Source organism: Penicillium macrosclerotiorum (assembly GCF_028827735.1).
Source record: "Penicillium macrosclerotiorum strain IBT 26536 chromosome Unknown utg000001l_segment0_segment0, whole genome shotgun sequence".
Taxonomy (NCBI): Eukaryota; Fungi; Ascomycota; class Eurotiomycetes; order Eurotiales; family Aspergillaceae; genus Penicillium; species Penicillium macrosclerotiorum.
The window spans coordinates 1946069-1967255 of NW_026643081.1; the positions used below are offsets into that span (position 1 = coordinate 1946069).

At 50.0% G+C, this 21187-nt stretch overlaps 4 protein-coding genes across 4 annotated transcripts; 1 reads left to right on the plus strand and 3 right to left on the minus strand.

Annotated features, from left to right (window-relative positions):
• Positions 1-9462: 9462 nt before the first annotated feature.
• On the minus strand, positions 9463-10542 carry N7462_000649 (uncharacterized protein; the record flags this gene model as incomplete). Its single annotated transcript, XM_057072375.1, has 1 exon — positions 9463-10542. One exon carries the CDS (start codon positions 10540-10542, stop codon positions 9463-9465), a length of 1080 nt encoding a protein of 359 aa, XP_056938905.1.
• A 2479-nt stretch (positions 10543-13021) lies between these two features.
• N7462_000650 (putative bZIP transcription factor) lies at positions 13022-15097 on the minus strand (the record flags this gene model as incomplete). Its single annotated transcript, XM_057072376.1, has 2 exons — positions 13022-14165; positions 14310-15097. 2 exons carry the CDS (start codon positions 15095-15097, stop codon positions 13022-13024), a joined length of 1932 nt encoding a protein of 643 aa, XP_056938906.1.
• A 274-nt stretch (positions 15098-15371) lies between these two features.
• N7462_000651 (uncharacterized protein) lies at positions 15372-15858 on the minus strand (the record flags this gene model as incomplete). Its single annotated transcript, XM_057072377.1, has 3 exons — positions 15372-15495; positions 15639-15736; positions 15799-15858. The coding sequence occupies 3 exons, from the start codon at positions 15856-15858 to the stop codon at positions 15372-15374; spliced, it is 282 nt and encodes a 93-aa protein (XP_056938907.1).
• A 4098-nt stretch (positions 15859-19956) lies between these two features.
• On the plus strand, positions 19957-20413 carry N7462_000652 (uncharacterized protein; the record flags this gene model as incomplete). The annotated part of the gene is made up of 2 exons (XM_057072378.1): positions 19957-20180; positions 20254-20413. 2 exons carry the CDS (start codon positions 19957-19959, stop codon positions 20411-20413), a joined length of 384 nt encoding a protein of 127 aa, XP_056938908.1.
• Between the last annotated feature and the right edge of the window lie 774 nt (positions 20414-21187).

Here is a 21187-nt window from a genome sequence, read left to right on the forward strand (position 1 = left end):
GTCCTAATTGTCGTAATGGCGCCTAGGTGGCCACAGGTAAACAACGGCCCAGAAACATCAACGAGCACGCCACATATCTTGAAGAAGCATGCAATCAACTGCAAGCGCTAGATAGAGGACGGCAGAACCAGGTGCCATGGAACATAGTCCAGCAGTACGTGGCCTCGACCGTTGCACTCATCGGCAAGGTCCTGAGACAGCCCGCGATCGGCGATATCCTCCAGCACGTCTAGGAAGCGGCCAAGTGCACATAGAACATCCAGAAAGACATTACGATTATCAAGAACTCGGTCGGACTAAGCACTACTCCGATCAATGCAGCTAATTTCAGCGGTGGACGAGCTGCCCCTGCGACCTAGGCGCAGATTGCGGCTCAGGCTAAAGGCGCGCTAGCTCCTCCCCCTCCAGTACTACAAGGAACACCGGCCACCAAGGCCTAGTCCACGGTCACTATATACAAAGACCGAGGCGTTATAGTCAAGCTCAAAGACTACGGCATCGCCTAGCGATACCGGACACAACCGGCTATCTAGATCCGACAAAGAGTAGAGTCCTCGATACGTGACAATGTGGCCACCAGATAGGTCAAAGTTATTGCAGCACACTAGCTCAAAAGCGGTAATATCCAAATATTCACAAGCACAACTGCCGAGACCACGCAGCTCAAACAGAACAGGGGCTAGATCAAAGGCCTTAGAGAACACGCAGAGCTCGTCGTGCCAATATACGGAGTCATTGTCTATAGCATACCCACCAATTCTATCAATATCAAGGACTAGGAAGCAACTATCCAACGGATCCTCGCAGACAATTATACGGTCATACTAAAGGCAGATATCTCCCACATAGGGTAGCTGACCAAGGAAGCCACTCTCAAACGCGCGTCCTCGATCGTTGTTGAGTTCACAGACCCAGAGATAGCTAATGCTATGATCTATGCCGGAATAGCGTGGGAGGGCCAGATACATCAATACCAACTCTACGACCGCGTATACAGAGTGAAGCAATACTTTCGTTGCTACAACTATAGCCACATCGGCACTTAATGTAACGCGCCCAATCGCATCTAGCCCGCGATAACTCAGCTTCTCTCCAATGCTAAGACACTAAGAGCTGCGAATCTTACAGTACAACGTCCAAAAGTCGAGAGATGTCCTTATAGCCAGCCTATTTCAGAACCCTAGGGTCCTAGAATATAACGTCCTAGCGATCTAGGAACCCTGGCGCAATCCATTCATCGCTACATCCTACCGCCCTCTTAAAGCACATTTCCAGCTGATATAACCCCCCGACGCGGGGACAAGGGTCTGCCTTTATGTCAATAAACGGGTCGACCCGAGCACTTAGAGCGTCTCCTTTACCTCCAAGGATATTATCTCCCTCAAAATCTCCGACTCCTACTCCAACCAAGACATCCACATCTTTAACGTCTACAACGAAGTGACTACTAACACGCTCCCGACACTAGCCGAAGCGATTGACACGCTTAGCTTAGACAGGATTGTTATTCTAGGCGACTTCAACCTACACTATCCGCTCTAGTTAGCAGACTACTATCGCACTCGCAGTAGACCTAGCGCCGAAAGCTTACTTAGAATTATTAAGGACACCCAGCTGCAACTTCTCACTATACCCGGGACTCTAACCCACCGATAGAAGGAAGGAGAATCTATAATTAACCTAACGTTTGCTTCCGAAGACGTGGCAGCCGGGGTAATCCTTTGCAGGGTAGATAAAGACCTCGACTATAACTCTAACTACCTCCCGATTAGGCTAGCTATTAAATAGGACAGGGAACTCGCAGAGCTGAAGAGAAAACGTCTTTAGTCCAAGACGAACATATCAACCCTACGATAAGTAACGCAGAAGCACCTCGCTAGAACGAACGGTATCACGGAGCTCAATAGTACAGAGGGTATTAGCAGGTTTATCTCGACACTCGTTTAGGCGCTAAATACTAGTATCGAGGTATCTACTCCGTGGTCTAACCTATCCTCTCGCTTAACCCCTAGGTTCAACTAAGAGTGTAAGCAGCTCTATATAGAAGCACAGTAACTCCGTCGACAATAGCAACGTACCAGACTAGATAAATTCTATAAGATATACCGTTAAGCTTATAATAGAAAGGGTCGGCTCGTCTAGAAGACCCTTCGAAATAATCATCGCTAAAGACTAGAGGAGGCATCGGCATCACCATCTAGTCTCTAGAACCTAGTTAAATAGGCCAAAAACCGACACAACATATCGGCGGCCTACACGCTAGCACTAGTGAAACAGGATAGAGGCCTCGCCTAGGAGCTAGAAGAAAAGGCTGAAACACTACGCTAAACCTTCTTTCCGCCTCCGCTCTAGGCTGATCTTTCGGATATCGAGGGATACGCGTACGCGCCACTAATTGAGTGTCCGGATAGTACTATTCCGGAGATTAAGAAGGCAGTACGCAGGGCGTCTCCAAACAAGGCTCCCGGCACGGACGGTATCACGAACGGTATCTTGCACCGGACGCTTAATATCCTCCTACCGAGCCTGCATACACTCTTCAATATATATCTTCAACCCAGCTACTTTCCTATGCACTTCAAGGACACGATCACGGTAGTGCTCCGGAAACTAGGGAAGGAGGATTATACGCAACCAAGGGCATACAGACCACTCGCACTGCTGAACACCCTAGGGAAGGTAATAGAAGCTATTATCGCAAGCCGACTGTTAGAGAATAACTAATTGTCAGGGTAGAAAGCCTGTCGACTAGGTAGGAAGATAGACGTCAAGTAAGGAAGGCAAAACACTGTGTCTTGCTATCATGGATCTCTCCATAATCCTTAATTTATGTACAGGCTTCAACACTTTCCCACATGACCAAAGCAAAGGCGATAGATCACATTACAACATGCGGTCTGACGTGTCCTATATGTAACAGAGGTAAGCAAAGGCTACAGGAAAGAGGGGTTCACGAATCCCTAATGGAAGGGCACCGAACCCTCAGGGCCTTGTAGGTCATGCATCCATGTTGGGGAGAAGTGGGGCTGTCATAACGAAGCCTGACCGATAAGGTGTCGAGCTAACACCTGAGGCATTGAGCTGGGAATAGCCTCATGTTGCAATATCATATGACAGATGTCTACTTTCTACCCTATACAAGTAGTTATTCTCTAATAGAAACTAATAGAAACCGATAAAGCTCTCGCGGATATAGTCAAAAACTTTACTAACGTATCTATCGTATACGTATACGTAATCGATCTGCGAGCTTCGAAGAATTAGCGCGGTATAGCGCTAGCGAACTACGTTCTTATTAACCTATAGTATCCGCTCCTCGCCGTTAACCGCTCCTTCCGTTACCCTACTATCAGAGATATCTACGAGTTTATACGTATAAATCCCTATAACTTCGACGCTGCTTTAGTTATAGTCTTATTCGGGGATAAGGAAGTCGATAATAAAGAAGATAAAGAGGATAATAAATTAGGGCCGGAGTTCCGTTAGGCGAATACTTATTATATATTCATATTTCTCACGAAATTTATTGTTACCCTTTAAGCTGGGTCAGGTGACCCTCAGCACCTTCTTAGCTAGGCTTAGACAGAACCAATAACATCACTTTTACATCTCCTGACACTGTCACACTTCTTATATAATTCATATTTCTTACGCACGTTTCTTAGTGCGCACTTAGATTCTTCCGGCAGCGAGAACGCTGTCTTTTTTTTGCTGCGGGCATTGTTAACTAACGTATTTCACTATCTTTCCGCCCACACCAACATTCCGCCCACCCTACCAACCACTACTTTTTGAAAACATTATTTTTCCACCATAACGCCATATATTTAATTCAACTATTTGCTAGGGCACTGGGTAATCTTATGCCCTATATTCCCACAGCCAGAGCATTGAAATACACGCTTAGTAGTAGGCCTAGCGACCTCGGTAGGCTGCTGAGGAAGCTCTGCATTATCGTTTTGAATAGCTTCAACGCTTGCTGGCAACGTTGAATCTAGAGATATAGATTCGCCGACCGTAGGATCTTGCTGCCTAGATATCTGACGATTAGACCGTGTGCGTTTTTGACGCTTCTTCTCGTTAAATTGGCGTAAATCCCTAGCTTCCTGTGCTAGAAGCGCTCCGTTATGCATCGCTAATTGGCACCCCTTAATCAATTGATCTAGCGCTCTTTCTGTAGGGCTTCCTGGCGAGCGTGAGCGCTTGCGTAGTAGAGCTTTGATAGATGATGCTTGCTTGCTAAGCTGCTTAATCGTATGAGGCGTAGTAGGCACGAAAGCACTACTTCTACTACTAGGCCTACTAGTAGTAGTAGTAGGAGGTGTAGGTGTTCGAAGCGATATATTAAGCTTCGATAGGACTCGGTCGGCATCTAGCGGAACTAGGCCGGCGCTGGCGAAGCTTGATTGTATAGTGCTAGGTAGGAAGGCTTCCTGTCGTGCTAGGGTATAGGCTTCTAGGAAGTCGAGCTTGTCGATATGGTTATATCCTAGGCGGGCTTGGGCCTCGATTAAGCGACCGTATGAGCGCTTTAGGATAGCAAAACATCCTATATCTAGCGGCTGTAGAAGATGCGATGAATGCGGCGGCATACAGAGTGGTATAACGTTGTTTTGCTGGCAGATTTGGTCGAATTGTAGTGTTAGATAGCTTCCATGACTGTCTAATATTAACAAGCGATATTTGCCTTACGTACGACTAGTAGTTGCTGGAATAAAGAGCTTTTCTAGCCAGCGTAGGCCTATATCATCGGTAGTCTAGCCGTTCGGTGATACTTCGATTCGCTAGTCTTTCGGTAGGTTATCAAACTAGCTTTAAATATAAATCTTCCCTTTGAATACTATACACGGCGGAAGCGAGTAGCCGGATGCCGATATAGATTCAATTGCTGTTACCTACTCCCGATTTCCAGGTTGTAATAGAGCTTTCCGACCGTATAGATCCTTCCGTGTAACGATTCTAGTAGTAGATATCAAGCCTATTGCAAAGCCTGTTTCATCAAAGTTATAGATATTATTAGGAAGGATCCCGTTTTTATAAATCGTACGCTCTACTAGCCTAAACCACGCGCGTAGGCTAGTAGGATCTTCGTTTTGCGCACGTTGATAGTCGTAGCGTCTAGAGAATCGTGTACAAAGCTCTGGTCGACGTTTAATATAGCGTGTTACCTAATTAACACTAATAGAAGAAGGCTTGTTATCACCACGCGTTGCTAGTAGAAGATTTGCTATATCTTGAATATGCGAAGGCCTAGGGGAAGCGCCACGCGTATCTAGTGATAGGATCCACTGGCAAAGCGAATCCTCTTCTTCTTGTGTCAATTTAAATGTTGCTGACTGTGTTTCCTGTTGAAATAGGGTGCCATTGATTCGGTCGCGTAGCGTTGAACGCGGTATATTATAACGCGCTGCAATTGTACGTATAGAATCGGAAGACCCTTTTTGAATATCTTTGATAGCGAGTAGTATCCTACCCTCCCTATCTGGTGATTTTGAGCGCTTTTCAGAACGTTTTGGTGGCATTGTATATGGTAGAAGATAGATGGTGACGTGTAGGAACAATTTTTTGATGGGGTGGGCGGAATGTTGGTGTGGGCGGAAAGATAGTGAAATACGTTAACGTATTCCACAAGCGAGCTGCGCATACAAGCGAGCTGCGCACCCCACCAAAAACGCGTCTCCCATCTTCTACCTACTATCTTCCACCATACACCATGCCACCAAAACGTTCTGAAAAGCGCTCAAAATCGCTAGATAGGGAGGGTAGGATACTACTTGCTATCAAAGCTATTCAAAATGATACTACCCTATCTATACGAAAAGCAGTAGCGGTTTATAGCGTGCCAGAGAGCACGCTTCGAACGCGTATGAAGGGTGTTTCAAATCGCCAGGAAACACGCGCAAATAGTCATAAATTGACACAAGAAGAAGAAGATTCGCTTTGCTAGTGGATACTATCGCTAGACGCCCGAGGAGCGTCTCCTAGGCCTTCGCATATTCGAGATATGGCAAATCTTCTACTAGCAGCGCGCGGCGATACTACACCTACTACTATAGGTGTAAATTGGTCTTCTAATTATATTAAGCGGCGACCAGAGCTTTGCACACGATTCTCTAGACGCTACGACTATCAACGTGCGCAAAACGAAGATCCTACTAGCCTACGCGCGTGGTTTAGGCTAGTAGAGCGTACGATTTATGAAAACGGGATCCTTCCTAACGATATCTATAACTTTGATGAAACAGGCTTTGCAATGGGCTTAATATCTACTACTAGAATCGTTACACGGAAGGATATATACGGTCGGAAGCCTCTACTACAACCTGGAAATCGGGAGTGGGTAACAGCAATTGAATCTATATCGGCAACCGGCTACTCGCTTCCGCCGTGTATAGTATTCAAAGGGAAGGTTTATATTGCTAGCTGGTTTGATAACCTACCGAAAGACTGGCGAATCGAAGTATCACCGAACGGTTGGACTACCGACGATATAGGCCTACGCTAGCTAGAAAAGCTCTTTATTCCAGCGACTACTAGTCGTACGCAAGGTAAATATCGGTTGTTAATATTAGACGGTCATGGAAGCCATCTAACACCACAATTCGACCAAATCTGCCAGCAAAATAACGTTATACCACTCTGTATGCCGCCGCATTCGTCACATCTTCTACAGCCGCTAGATATAGGATGTTTTGCTATCCTAAAGCGCTCATACGGTCGCTTAATCGAGGCCCAAGCTCGCCTAGGATATAACCATATCGACAAGCTCGACTTCCTAGAATCCTATACCCTAGCACGCCAGGAAGCCTTCCTACCTAGCACTATACAATCAAGCTTCGCCAGCGCCGGCCTAGTTCCGCTAGATGCCGACCGAGTCCTATCGAAGCTTAATATATCGCTTCGAACACCTACACCTACTACTAGTAGGCCTAGTAGTAGGAGTAGTGCTTTCGTGCCTACTACGCCACATACGATTAAGCAGCTTAGCAAGCAAGCTTCATCTATCAAAGCTCTACTAGGCAAGCGCTCGCGGTCGCCAGGAAGCCCTACAGAGAGAGCGCTAGATCAATTAATCAAAGGTGCTGAACTAGCGTTTCATAACACCGTTTTGCAAGCGGAAGAGATTCGGCAACTACATAAATTCAACGAGAAGAAGCGTCAAAAACGCACACGGTCTAATCGCCAGATATCTAGGCAGCAAGATCCTACGGTCGGCGAATCTATATCTCTAGTTTCAACGTTGCCAGCAAGCGTTGAAGCTATTCAAAACGATGATGCAGAGCTTCCTCAGCAGCCTACTAAGGGCGCTAGGCCTACTACTAAGCGTGTATTTCAATGTTCTGGATGTGGGAATATAGGGCATAAGATTACTCGGTGCCCTAGTAAATAGTTGAATTAAATATATGGCGTTTTGGTGGAAAAATAGTGTTTTCAAAAAGTAGTGGTTGGTAGGGTGCGCAGCTCGCTTGTGTGCGCAGCTCGCTTGTGGAATACGTTACGTTATATAGTCCATTACATAAGTGCGAATCCACGTGATTCGCACCTCGAATGTCTTCGGGGCCTAACCCCCAAGACTTAAGAAGAATCCAAGACTTTACGAACCAATCACGCTTCAGGCGGTGTAATTGAGGTAACTCGGGTTGTATAATTGAATGTCGGCTAGAAGTCAACTTTTGGATGAGAAAGGATGACGATGCACGAAGGGATTTTTTATTGCTATCAAGAGATCTTGGGCATCTATTTTGCGGCCCTGGTAAGCAATGATTAACTCCCCTTTTCTGTTTGCTTTGCGAGAATCACCGACAATTTTCCCCGGGGAGTAAAGATCAACAGTTGCATTTTTGGTCAACATCGATTGCGGGCCCATTTCATGAATCGGGGCGGGGTTCAATGTCAAAGCCATAATTCCCCGCAGCTATCCATTTACATCTCCATAGGTAACTGATCGAGACGATTTCGAGGATGTGATATTTGTCTGTGTCCTAACCGCTCTGTGAACAATGACTATGATGGATCTCAAAACAAGAGCTGTATATATAGGGTTCAATATCAGTTTCACATCTATATCCTGGACAACAGTTTGCACTATCTTGCATATGTGACTAATAAAACGGGTTCATCTCTTTGCAGAGGATTGTGGAAATTATCCGACCGCATGCTTGACATTTTCGATGTGGCTTACAGAATGAGTCGGCTATAAGAGTCGAGGGTGATTCGGATGTTACGCACAAGATATGAAAAAAAAGCTATGAAAACTGCACAATGAAGACATCATGCGCATTACGTTGCCAAAAGCCTCAAACCCGGAAGAGGCGAGTATGGGAAAATAGGTCGTAGAAGGCTTAAAACCCATTTATGTCCTTCCCTAAATTTATTTCCTTATCCTAGCTGTTTTTGGTCGGACGTAATGGTTTAATGTATAGCCTGAGGTAGAAAACGCCCCGTGACCTTGGTTCCTGTATGCTGTCGACTCATTCAAACAAATATTCGAGCCATTCTTCAATGACGCCTGCTTGATTTTAATGCTAATAAGCTAGGGCACCGCACATTGATGTCTGTCAAGAAAGAGAAGCCATGGAATACCGCGAAGACCCCCATATTCCTCTGTGCGTCCCGCCATCATACATGAACGCTTGACTCCTTGCTAATTTGTATCGTATCACGGGCATACTCGGAATACAGCACCGTAACACGCTAGTCAGCGAGGCAGGAGATATTCAACACTCCCTGCCAGATACTCCACACAACTAGACATCATCAGATCAAGCATTCTCATTGCTGCAAGTTGAGTCGCAAGTTTCTTTGATAATATATAGCATTTGTAAGCCTATAAAAACTTTCGCACGTTGCTAGCAAGAATGATAGAAGGAAGTAGATCTAGTTGGTTATATTACTGCGACCAGTAGAGCTAAAGTAAGAAATGCTTCTCTTCAATCGGCATATATAGATATCCATCCTGCATATTAAGGTGCCCATGAGTTTACGATGGTACTAAAGTTACTGGCTCTTTAAAAGAGTCCCGAATAGACATAGAAATAGACCAATAGAATTATTCAAGAGTTATGTGAAAGATTAAATCAAAATAAAAGTTACTATGTCCAACCAAGGATTCGCGAGGTGTCAGGCTTTTTGGACATCGAATAATGCATCGAGCCCAGAAACGCCACCATTATCAGGAATCATAAGCGTCCCAAAAAAAGAGTAACAAGAAATAAGAGAAACAAATTGCCCCAAAATCTATATCCCAATGCAACAAGGTATCACAGGTATCAGGTATCATAGCATGATCAAACAAAAGACAGACATGACAGCGACATAATCAACAAACTCGCCACACACAGCCTCTCCTCTCACCACACTCTCCTTTTTTTTTCACGTCACTATAGTCCCTCCCCCGCTCCATCGAGAAAAGCAAGATAGACAGGGCGAGAGGGGAAGAGTAACGGACACCACCTTCATCGCTCATGCCCACTTGCCCAGCAGCGCCATTATGCCAGCGCCAAGAAGCAGCGACACCAACATAAACGCCAGGCGCCGATCGTCCTGCGTCCGGTGCGGATCGAACAAGAAGTCGCGCGCTAGCAGTTCCACAAGCCCTGTATAGATCAAGATGCCGGCTGAGATGGCGTCCAGCACACCGGAGACGACGTTGGCTGTGAAAGAGCCTGGGTTGTATGTCGTACGCACGCCCAGGCCAATCGCGATGGAGATCGGCGTTGTCAGCCCGTATGCCGCGCACAGTAGCCATGGCAGCCAGCTGCCCTTGCGGAAGGGGATGGCGCTCATGCGCGCGCCGATACCCAGCCCCTCGAATGACTGGTGGAACACGAGCACGGGGTACAACGTGGCAAACTCATCGCCTGTCACGCCGAGGTTCAGCCCGATGATGACACTGTGGAAGATGACTCCGAACTCGAGGATCAGGAAGGCGGCGATCTGTTGGCGGAAGGAGCGCTCGATGTCGCCTTCTTCGAGGGACTGGGCTTCGACCTCGCGCGCGACTTTGTCCTCCTTTGCGGGCTTGGAGGCTTGTGAGACGGAGTGCGAGCGGGTGAGGCCGAGCTGAGCGGGTTCGACGCCGGAGGCCATGAGGGGCTCTGGGTCGTCACGGCAGAGGCCGTATTTCTTCTCGACGTAGCGCTCAGCGCCGAAGTCCATCAGGAAGATTAGCATCAGAGAGGTGAGTACGATGGCGGGGCACCAGGAGTAATCGGCCCAGTGGCCTGTCATGCCGACACAAGAGGCCGGGCCGATCTCATCGTAGGCTGGGTCGAGCAGGTGGATGAAGGCGGTGGCGATGATGACGCCGGCACCGAAGTACTTGGCGAAGAGATAGACGTATAGCGGAACGCGGAGGCGGGGCGCGCGCTTCGCAACGACGGGGAAGAATGTCGCTGCGCTGGAGATGATGAGGATGACGAAGATGGCCGAGATACGGGCTCCTAGGCGGCCATCATATTCGTTGCCTTCGGAGTTGAGGTAGCAGACGACTTCGGTTGCGTCGACGGTGTCGAGATCGACATTATGAGGGTCGAATGCCATGATGGAAGGGTGGGCTGGGTGGTTGTTGGTTGAGTTGAGGGGAGGAGATAAGAGGCAAAGCCTGGCCCTGAGCCCTAAGTCGGATGTCCCTCGGAGGAAGTATATCCTAAGCCGAACTGGCGACAAGAGAAGACAACGCCGGATAGCGGAGAAAAAAAAGAGATAGATGATGCACGACGTCTAGATGATGGGATCAGCGGGCTCATTTTATAAACCGGAAAATTCTAGACGTATTCGGAGTCTCCGTCGCAATGAGGACCTTGGGAGGTTGGAAAACCCTTGGCTACACGTTTTGGCCCCCCAACGATCAGATGGTTCGGTCGCATTGGATCATGACTGCTGGTCATATTATTGGAGCTAGGACTGTGATTATTCACCAACTGAACAATTCAATCCTTTGATTCCTGCACTGCCGTTGGCTTTTTCCCTTTCGAAGCTGTGCCGATGTTGCGTTCGTCACTCCCCGCGGCCCGCAGGTACCAGACGAGCCCGGCATCAAAGCGATCCTGGGACGGCCAACCCAGGAACTGAAGGACGTCAACTGCCAAGTCCTGGTGCCCTGACCAGGACGTGGCCCCGAGTTTCAAGCTTTCGCGCAGAGGCTTGCCCAGTGGGCCAAGCAATGGGGTGGGTGATTGGGCGCTTTCAAGGTGACTTACCCCCAAGGTCCTTCGGCTAAGATTACACGTGGAGATGGCGCTGCCACGGCGAATTTTCGTTGATTGGAAAGGCCCCATGCAATGAACAGAAGCCGCACAGCGAGGAACTTGGTGAATATTGAACCGTGGACGCCAAAAAAAAAAGAATAATGGCGAAGCACGATAGACATGCTTCCCTGGCTGAAGTAGGTCAAGGAGAGTGACGAGGTATAGGTATGGGCCTCAAGAACAATCACTGAGAAGGTCCAGGCAAATGTAGTGGAAACTAGACCAGTGGCCTCGGTCAAGATCCAGACTGCATCTACCGTTGCATCGGAATACGAAATGGATCCTGTCGGAGAGAGCCCGTTGCTGGGACTATCAATCACTCCATTCGGAGCTACCCACCTTGATCAATCCACCCTGCACGCCAGCGACAACCGCTAACCTTCAGTCTAACACCATGCTAGGCAAATGGCCGAGATGGTGCAAACCGCGATAGCCGACTAGTCCAATGACGTACGAGGTAAACGTAACGCGAGCAGTCGAAGCCGGCCGTATTCGTCGACAAGGAAAAAGAAAGAGAAAGATCTCGTGCCCGGGTGGAACGAGAGGGTGAAACGGGAGCAAAAAGAGAAAGAGGAGCCAGAATTGCCCACGAATATAGTTAGCAGCACGGCAGCAGGAACGAGAAGATGCAGCTCAGGTCGTTGGAATCGAACTGATACTCCAGGACATCGCGCCGAACGGGCTTTTAGAAGAGAGTCGTTCGTAATATCATCATATTTGTCCGGGGCGTCGCCGCCAATTTCCGCAATCAGGGAGAAGTTTAGATACGCTGCGCAAAACGAAGAAAACAATCATAAAAAACGAAGAAGGGGGAGCACATTCAAGAAACAAAGGCCAAGCTCATCAAGATCCCACCTTGGGAGCCAAGTTCACGCCAACCACGAAATGAGGAGGCGAACCGGGCCTCAGATTCAAGATGACGGAAAGGATTTGCACGGTAAAAGAAAGGCAATGAGAAAAAGAAAAGTCCTCCCCAAATCAAATCACATATCCACCCCGGCGTCCTTCGCCATCCACAAGATATCCACTCCACCCAGTCAGCCGAGCTCAAGCCAAGCCCCGAAGGCACTGAAGCCAAAAGGTAAAAAAAGAGAGGAAAATGCAGAAACCAAAAAATGGAGAACCAAAAACGAAATGCACAAGTACAAAGCCCCAAAATGAACACAAGAATTGAATCTTCATAATCTCGTAAGTGCATGTCATAACCCGTAAGCCAGTGAATCCATCCAGACATAAAATCAAAACCAGGCCTTTCGCATCATCCCAGAAAGAAAAACAAGTCCGTCGAACCTGTATACATCACTGGCACATAATATCATCATCATGGTCAAGTTCATGCTCATATACTCATATCCCAGAAGGACCTCCCCCCATTCCCAAATTTCCCATCATATGCCACCCAAAGCTGTATCAACAAGAATCAAATCATAAAAGTCAGGAACTGGTCCGCTCCTCTCACACGCTAAATGACAACACATTTCCCAAAAAATGACACGCTGATGGAACTAAGACAAAAATCGCTCACACAGATAAAACAAACATGGCCATGGTTCCCTCCCGAAAATCATCTCGGGAGGTAAGGGGAATGGCGTTGGTCGTAAATAAACAAAAAAACATGAAGGCAAAGAAGGATACAAAGGAAAAGTGTAACAAAGGAAACATTAAGGTGGCCATAAATGGGATACAGGCCCTCTCAACTGAGTGGAGAAAGAGAGAGAAAGGGAAAAGGTCAAGGCATGTTCAACACCTATTAGACCTGCATCGTCTTAAACTCATGCAACAGCAAACGCACCTATCTCCTCCTTCACCGGGTGGGCGCCGTATTCTTGCACCATGCGGCGGAAGTCACGAATGACCTTTTCCGGCACACGCTCCCACATCAAGGAGCGGGAGTAGACATCGGAGCCAGTGGCCTGGTGCAGACGATGGTGGGCGGTGCTGCGCATCGCGGCTAGGGCCTGCTGCAGATTCGATGGCTGCTGGGGTTTGAAGGCGGCGCTATCGTCTTCGAATGTAGTCAGAGAATTGTACTGCTCAGCATTAAGGGAAAACATTTGCGCGCGCTCCTGGTCTTCGGTCGGCATGACGAGCGTGTCATGCAGCTCATCCAGAGTCGAGGGCCGGGGTGGCGCCGGGACCGAGCCGAGCCGGGCTCCCATGTCGAGGCCAGCGAGGCCAGAGGCGCCGGCGACAGTGTTGGCGGAGTGTGCCAAATCGGGCGGAGACGAGGCCAGGACGGCTTTAAGCACGTTGGCAGACTCGGCGCGGTACTCCTCGGAGAGCTGGGGTAAGGAACGACCCGGAATGGCGTTGCTGTTGGAAGCGATGAAGGCGCCGAAGAGTAGACACATATAGAACGTGTTCCAGCTGAAGGGGCTGTCGGAGGTGGCCTGGATGGATTTCTCGGGGGCACGTTCGGCGACTTGAGTCATCGGAGCTTGTGACTGAGAGTGGACGACAGCGGCATGAGTGCCCGATACCGAATCGTGCATAGGCATGTCGTTCGCCATGCCGAACTCGTCCCACGGGTGAGTGTTCATTCCCATATTGTCAAAGCCGGGGAACTCGCTGGCTTGGTTGTCCGCCATCGTCGGCTTAATGCCCCGCTCGAGCTTCTCGACCGTCTCCAGCAGAATGTTGTTCTTCTTGCGCAGTTCCGCAGTCTCCAGCGTATGCATGCGGATCATCTCGTCTTTCTCCAGATGCATGCCCTCGAGGTACTGGGTGATCTGCTGCTGCTGGGCGATCCACTCGTTCTTCTCTTTCTGCAGACTGGCGACCATCTCTTCAAGTTGCCCGATGACGTGAGTAAAATGCTTTTTCTCCTCTTCCAGTTGCCCGATGACGTGAGTAAAATGCTTTTTCTCCTCTTCCAGTTTCTCCGTATGGAGTTTTTTCCGCTGACGGGAGTCCAGTCTAGAGAGATAGCCGAACCAGTTAGCAAGAACCAAAATCAGGAGATGAGTCGATACACCCTGTACGAACACATCCGGAGATGATCAAGACAAAATATGAACGGCAAAAAAAGGGTTCTCGGGATGAAAAGGTCGGATGACTTACGCTGCCTGCCGATTTCGCAGCAGTCGTTTTTGTTGTTTGAGCTCCTTGATTTCCTCATCGTTGGAGGACTGACTAATCAGGTGGTCGATATTACTCAAAGTGCGCTCGGCGGGAATCTCAAACCGGGCATTCTTCTTGCGAATTCCATCGCGACGCAACGTTAAGGGTGACCCGTTGCGATAGGCGGTTTTGGCTTGTGCTGCGGCATCGGCAAGATCCATGGGGGCGGGCATCCAGCCCTGACTGGACTGCGGGGACATGGCGACCCCACCCGGCGGTGCGGCAAAGTTCATCCCACCACCCCGATATGAGACGGCCCCCATAGGAATGGAGCCCACGGGGCCGACCGCACCGCCTGCGAACGGGGCCGCTGCGCTGGTCTCGACTTCCGACGGATACTGGTCGTAAGCGGTGGGCGTGCAGGAGCCGGATGCTGTTCGGGACAAGGCCCAGGATGCGCCGGTGGCCGCGGTGGTCTGGGGATAGGGCTGAGGCCCGTCCACGGACATGAACTGGGGGGCCGCGGCGTCGAGAATGGCATGGCCCAGATGAGAAGAAGGTCGCGACTGGTCGGAACCGGTGTGTGAGTAGTTGGACCAGACGGAGTTGCGATGTGAGTAGGCGGCGTCTTGAGAGTCATAGGAAGTGCGCCGAGGATCGGAGAGACTCGGAGAGGTTGAGTCCAAAATCTTGTCATCCAGCACGCTCATCTCGTCTTCCTCCGCCGGGTTCACGTCAAGTGTAGATGAGGATTGTTGGTAGATATCATATTGGGCGTATCGTGCCATCGCGAAGAGGCGGTGTGTGTGTTGATGGAGGTATTTTGAGGACGGTGAAAGAGAAGGACAAAACGGGAAGAGGGAAGAGAAAAACAAAGAGGGCGGAGGCGGATGTGAAGAAGGACACCGATATTACAAGATGTCAAATAGAGGAGAAAGGGAGGAGGGGGAGGGAGAAGACGAAGAAGAAAAGTAAGAGGCGCAGGGTTTAACTTGGGGAGAGGAGGAGATGCAGATGAGATTGAATATCACGAGGCGGAGAGCGACGACTATTAAGGCGATTTCAGCGGACGGGCTGGTTGGCGGCTACGGCAGCACCGCGCGCACCTTCTGCGCCGAACGTCGATGCTGGGTTTCGTCTCCAGTCGCTCCAGTCGCTCCCAGTCCCAGTGCCTCCCAGGGCGTCCCTGTCTCTGTCCAGTCGTGCCCCTCCCTGTCCACAGCAGGGTGGGGCCGGGAGACGCTCTCCTGTTTCCGAGCATCAGTTTCGACTGCCGATGGCCAGTCCTCACGGCCCAGTCAGCCATCAGGAGATATGCGTCGCCAGTACCACGGAGTACTCAATGTGACCAACTGCGGATACCGGGTCGCGCACTGTTTGCGCGGACCAAGCCCGTCCAGCGCCGCAGCGGCCGGTACTGGCCAGTACTGGCTGGTACTGTCTAGTACTGTCCGGGCTCATTTGGACGAGCCCTGCTCGATCGACGTACCCGCTTCTCGTCCGGCGGTCTGCGCGGGACTTTGCGGCCCCCGACCAGCTGCTCGGTCATTGGCTGCTTCATACCATCTTGGGCAGACCTGCATGTTTTTGGTGCTTTTTCCTTGGATTTTCCTTATTTTTTGGTCTTTTTTTTTTCTCACTGGAGTTGGTTGTGGTTCTCGGGGGGCTTGGATTCTATTCCTTCTACTTCCTGATGCTAACTAGTTTTGGGGGTTCTTCGATCGCGATCGCCTCGATTATCGCGAGACTATCCAACGCCCGGTTTGGGCGATGCCCACGGGGAGGATTCCCGTTGGAGCCCAACGGCAGACGGTCCCTTCACAGGCGGACTCTGCCTTACGGCCCTTGCGACCATCAGGAATCAAGCGACCCCGGGACCGCCAGACCTCACGGAGCAATGGTGAATGGAGACTGGAGGGTGAACAGAGGACCAAATCAACCGCCCGCCGCCTTATCGATCGCCCCGGATCGATAAACGATAGCCTCTCGACGGGCCCGCTGAGACACGGTCTGTGCTCGCCAAACGTCCTCGCCGGCTCATCGCATGCTAGAATGTCCAGGGACTATCCCCCCATCCGTCGACAGAAGATGCCTACGAGCGCAAACGGCTCTCTCCTCGCTCTGCTCTCTTCGCATCGGTTCCTCTTATCACATCCCACGCTCCATCATGCTCTGGAACCGGGCTCGGCCCGCGGATGATCCACCGCCGCCCATGGTTCCGCATCCTCGCTGCAGCCCAGAAAACCCCCCTCCGGGGTCCTGACTGGCTCCTCACGACCCCTCCAATGTATCCTCAGGCGCCGGTGATTCCCATTTCCCCTCCTCTGGGTTCTGGGGAACCGTCAAACCAGCAGCGCGCAGATGGCACACTGATCCGACCTGCCCTGATCACTCGTCCGCACCGGATGACGCCCTTCAGCTCGACCCCCCTCCCCGTTCAGCCCATCATATTGCCCCGGAGCCATTCCCCCCTTCCCTTCCTTCCCTCCCCCCTGTTCTGTCGCTGGAACCAGTGCCAAAGTGTACCACCGGTGCCAATCGGGTCAAAAACGACCCCCAGTCGCATCGCTTGCCCTTTCCTGCCCTGTTCCCCGCGACCTAGATGGGCCGATGATGCCATCATGATGGGGAGGTCCGAGGAACCCTCCCTCATCTGGCATGGCTGACCCAGGCAGAGCGGCTCTTGTCTCTCTTCCGCGGATTGACTGGACCGGAGGATCTCCCACATCGCGTAACATCATCTCCGTGCAAAGTAAATCAACGTAAAGGCTTTTTTTGCCGGAGATCCCAAAAGAATCAACAGGAGCCCAAGGAGGCCCGTCTCTGTTCGGTATGCTTCCTTTGCACGTCCCCTCCCAGTCCACCTTTATTCCCGATCTATAAAAAAAACAAAGCCCCAACACCAGAGGCGGAAAGGGAATCCACCGGCCCCCGAGCGCACCATGCTCCCCGTTGCCCGTGCCTCGTGCAGTGACACAAATCTAAATCCAAGGAGTAAAAGATCAACGTCTCTTCGCACGCCGGGAACCATGGCTCATCTCAGCCAAAAATACATCCCAGGGCGCTTGCTCCTTCTTCCCTCCCTTCTTTTTTTTTCTCCCTCTTCCCTATTCAGGTAACCGCCCAATTTTTTTTCCCACCCCTATTGCCCCCCTGCAAGAGTCCGTTCGCCCTGAATAGCCCGAAACGAGGCACCAGGGCTTCCAGAGGCCCGTCTCCCGTCGTGATAGGCTCCGCCGGGGTCTGCGACCCCGTCAGTGCGAAGCGCCCAGCTCGGATCAGATGGCGGTGAGGGCGTCGCAACGAGCCAATCGTAGAACCGGGCTGGGCTTAGTCACGCCAGACGAACTGGATAGTCGAACAAGGCAGACAACGGCTGTCAGAAGATCAGACTCTGCGTCGAACGCAAAGTAGAGAAATCCTACAGTGTTCGGGCTTATGCTCGCGGAGAGAATCAAGGCTCCCAGGAAAAAAGGGTGATGACCGCGGGATATCCCACGTAGGCAGGGTGTCGCGGCCATAGGACTATAGACTATAGTTACGAAAATGCTATCGTATCCTATAGATTGGCCGAGATATCCGCTTCCGTCTTCGTCACCATCTTCTCACTCACTGGAAATTATCGCATGGCCTACAGTTCCGGGGCATAGCATATCCCCTGAAGAGGACTCTCTTGAATGACTCACTTGCCAGACTCTCCAAAGAAGAAAACATCCGAAAAGGAAAAAAAAGAAATTAAAAAAACCCAGAAAACAAAAGGAACCAAAGGTACCAAAGGTACCAATAATGAACCCGCCTGGCAGGTCCCAAGTGCCAGGTCCCACTCAGCATCCGCAACAATCCACTCCGCCCACTCCGGAGACATCGAAACGAACGAGGAACGACCGAGTCCCGTGCCAGGGACTGGAGCTGGTAGCTGTAACTCTGTAGCTTGACGGGAGATCCGTCATCTCCTCCACCACGAGCCCCGCCCACGGCTTGGAGGAGCCCACTTGAAAGCCCGAACACCGCAAGAAACCAAGGGGATTCGCTTCATCCAGGTCCTCAGGGTACCGCATCGTTGCCCAACGGATCTGAAACGTCGTGAGAGCTCGCGGGGGCCCTTGGAGGTACTGCGTGAGCCGAAGGAATGGACCACAGCCTCACTTTTGGGTCAGTGGGGCCTGATGGAGGTTTTGGCTTTGCTGTGCCTGCCTGATCCCCGGAGAAGGGGGGGGGGGGTCATGGGCTTGGGAGAGTAGGTGCATTGGGCACATGAGAGATGCCGGAGAGAGCTCTGGTTTGTGGAAGAGAGGGTTGTTTTGGTGATCTCTGGGCCTCTGGTGTCTTGTTTTGGGACGTGGCTTCTGCTTTTGGGGCGGGGGGCGGCCGCAGTGGAGATGGGATTTCTTCTTCCCTTTCTCTTTTCTTGTTTGACTGGGCTTCTAGCTTCTCATTCGAGGCTAATAGTCCTTGCTGGTCTGAAGTCGTGTTTGGGAGATCGTCGTGTTGGTCTTGATGGGGCCGTTTGGGAGGATCGGATTGATCTAGTTTCTTGGGGGTTAGTTGTTCTCGTGGTTGACCGCTTCAAGTTGGAGAAATCAAATGGTGATTGATAATCAAGGCTTTCTAGACTGAAGGCCAGAGGTGACTCATTTGGAAGACACTGCAAGCAGAGATTCTTCTCGATCATTGACTCCCCGAGGGTCCATACATCGGTTCGTGGAAGCGATTCACTCCTATGCCAGGGCGAGAAGAGAAGCAGCATCGGCGATATACTTATCAAACCAGTATGCGGTGCTCTCAAGTGTAGCTTCCCGTCCATTCGTCTTGAGTTAATATCAATGGAATTCTACGGAGGCGGATAGATCTTGTTCATGATGCTGATATTGTAGTATTTCCATACCTGGAAACCATCCGGAAACCATCGGTTGTCTACTCGAGCCAAGGGCATAGGTTTAGACACTGTCAATCCATACCAGCTCCATTCTAGAGGTTCTTGATCATTTAAAGGGATTTTCCCGAATGAGACAAAGGCTTTACTCTACTAGTATACCCATAGATTTCAAACATAAGTATATTAATTCTTTCGCAGTTGTCAAGCACTCTCACACCTAGCGCAGGAGATGAAGCTCACTTGAGAACAGCAGGCTCCTTTGGGGATTTCGTTGAGTGCAGGTTGGTTTCTTTGATAGCATCTTTTCGATATCATATAATGGTAGATTTGAATCTATCATGGAAGACATCATCTTATTCGGCTCTATTCTATTATTTTTCTATGTGCTCTCGGGTATTATTTGCGAGCAAAAGCTTGAAGCTAGCATTCATAGGAGCAGCTTTTGCCACGAGCTGATAACCTGATGCAATTTTGGTGTCTCATTCATTTATTCCCTGTTGACCTTTGTTTTGCTCCCTAAACTGTCCCCGAGTCGCCGATTGAGAAGGGTTGTTGCGCGGCATTACGTTAGCGATTATTAGTCACCGGGCAGCCCGCAAAAAGCTTCATGTGGTCTACTCTGGCTTGAAAAAAGAATCTGCTACAGAAAGCAGCGCTCTTCAATAGCGCATAATTCTTTTTCCCGTTCTTTTTCTTCGTCACATTACCCCCGTCTTTCGCATCCCCCGCCTGTGTTCTGCACTTGCACCCAGAACACCAGAAAAAAGAAAGATGCCTATTACCAAGACAGATACCCTGCCGTCGTCGGCGACGCAGCTGAACTTGCCCAACGATACCGGCGCAAAGACGTTCATCGCTTTTGTATCTTCAAAAGACCCAGTGACCGGACTACCATGGTGCCCGGACGTGCGCGCTGCACTTCCATTCATCAACGCTGCATTTGAGAGTGACAGCGCACCAAGCTTAGCCGTTGTGGAAGTCGGGCAGAAAGAAGTGTATGGATTCCGATGAGTGGTCGAGGTGAAATCTTTCAGCTTTGATCTCCAACTAACAGCGCCCACGGGATAGGTGGAGGCATCCTCAAAACGAGTATCGGGTCAACTGGAATGTTACTGCTATACCGGCGCTGGTTCGCTATGAGCGGGTTAACGGTCATGTATCGGAGACGGGAAGGCTGGTTGAGGGGCAGATCCTGGATAAGGATGGCCTTGCTAAGTTTATTTCCTAATGAGTGAGAGAGGTGTGTTTCCCAAAATTTGATCGTCCTCTCACTGTATCCTTACTGACTCTGGAATTTACATGGTATCCCAGTATACTAGCATAATCTTGAGACCCCAGGGAGCCAGCCACTGGACAATGTTTTTGAAACAGAACTATGAACCCAAGGCCTTCCTAGATAGGTAATACTAGCTATCCTTGTATGTATGCATAACCAATCAATTCACAGTACTGAAATGCCATACCGTCATCATAAGATAGGGCTTTACGGAAGTAACTGGTTCATCGCGAAAGCCAAGTGATTCGATGTGAACTCCTCAATTTAGCCACATCGCCCGATTACTGTTATGAAGATCCTTACATGTAGATGCATTAACCCCGCACCGAGGATACCGCGGGAACCTTGATCAAATCCTCCTCATGTTTTGATTTCTGCCTGGACGGTCCCTGTGCCAGGAGCCTACAGCTTCGTATATTTACTTCTCTTGGGTAGAAATACATGTGCGATCCGGACGCGGTTTGATCTACCCAAGGCCTCAACAAATGTATTCCCTAGATGGCTCAGTAATCAACTATTATTACACCAATACCAATCAGTCATAGTAGGATCTCTCTAGGTCTAACCATCGCAGTCATTGCTTTTACATCAGCCGACGCGGCATGCAATTCAATCACAATCACATACATGGTAGATCAGGCCGCGACCCAAAATTATCAGCTGCATGATTTCAGCCTGGTCGAAAATTCTTCATGGCGACGCACTGACATAATCCCGCTGTCAATT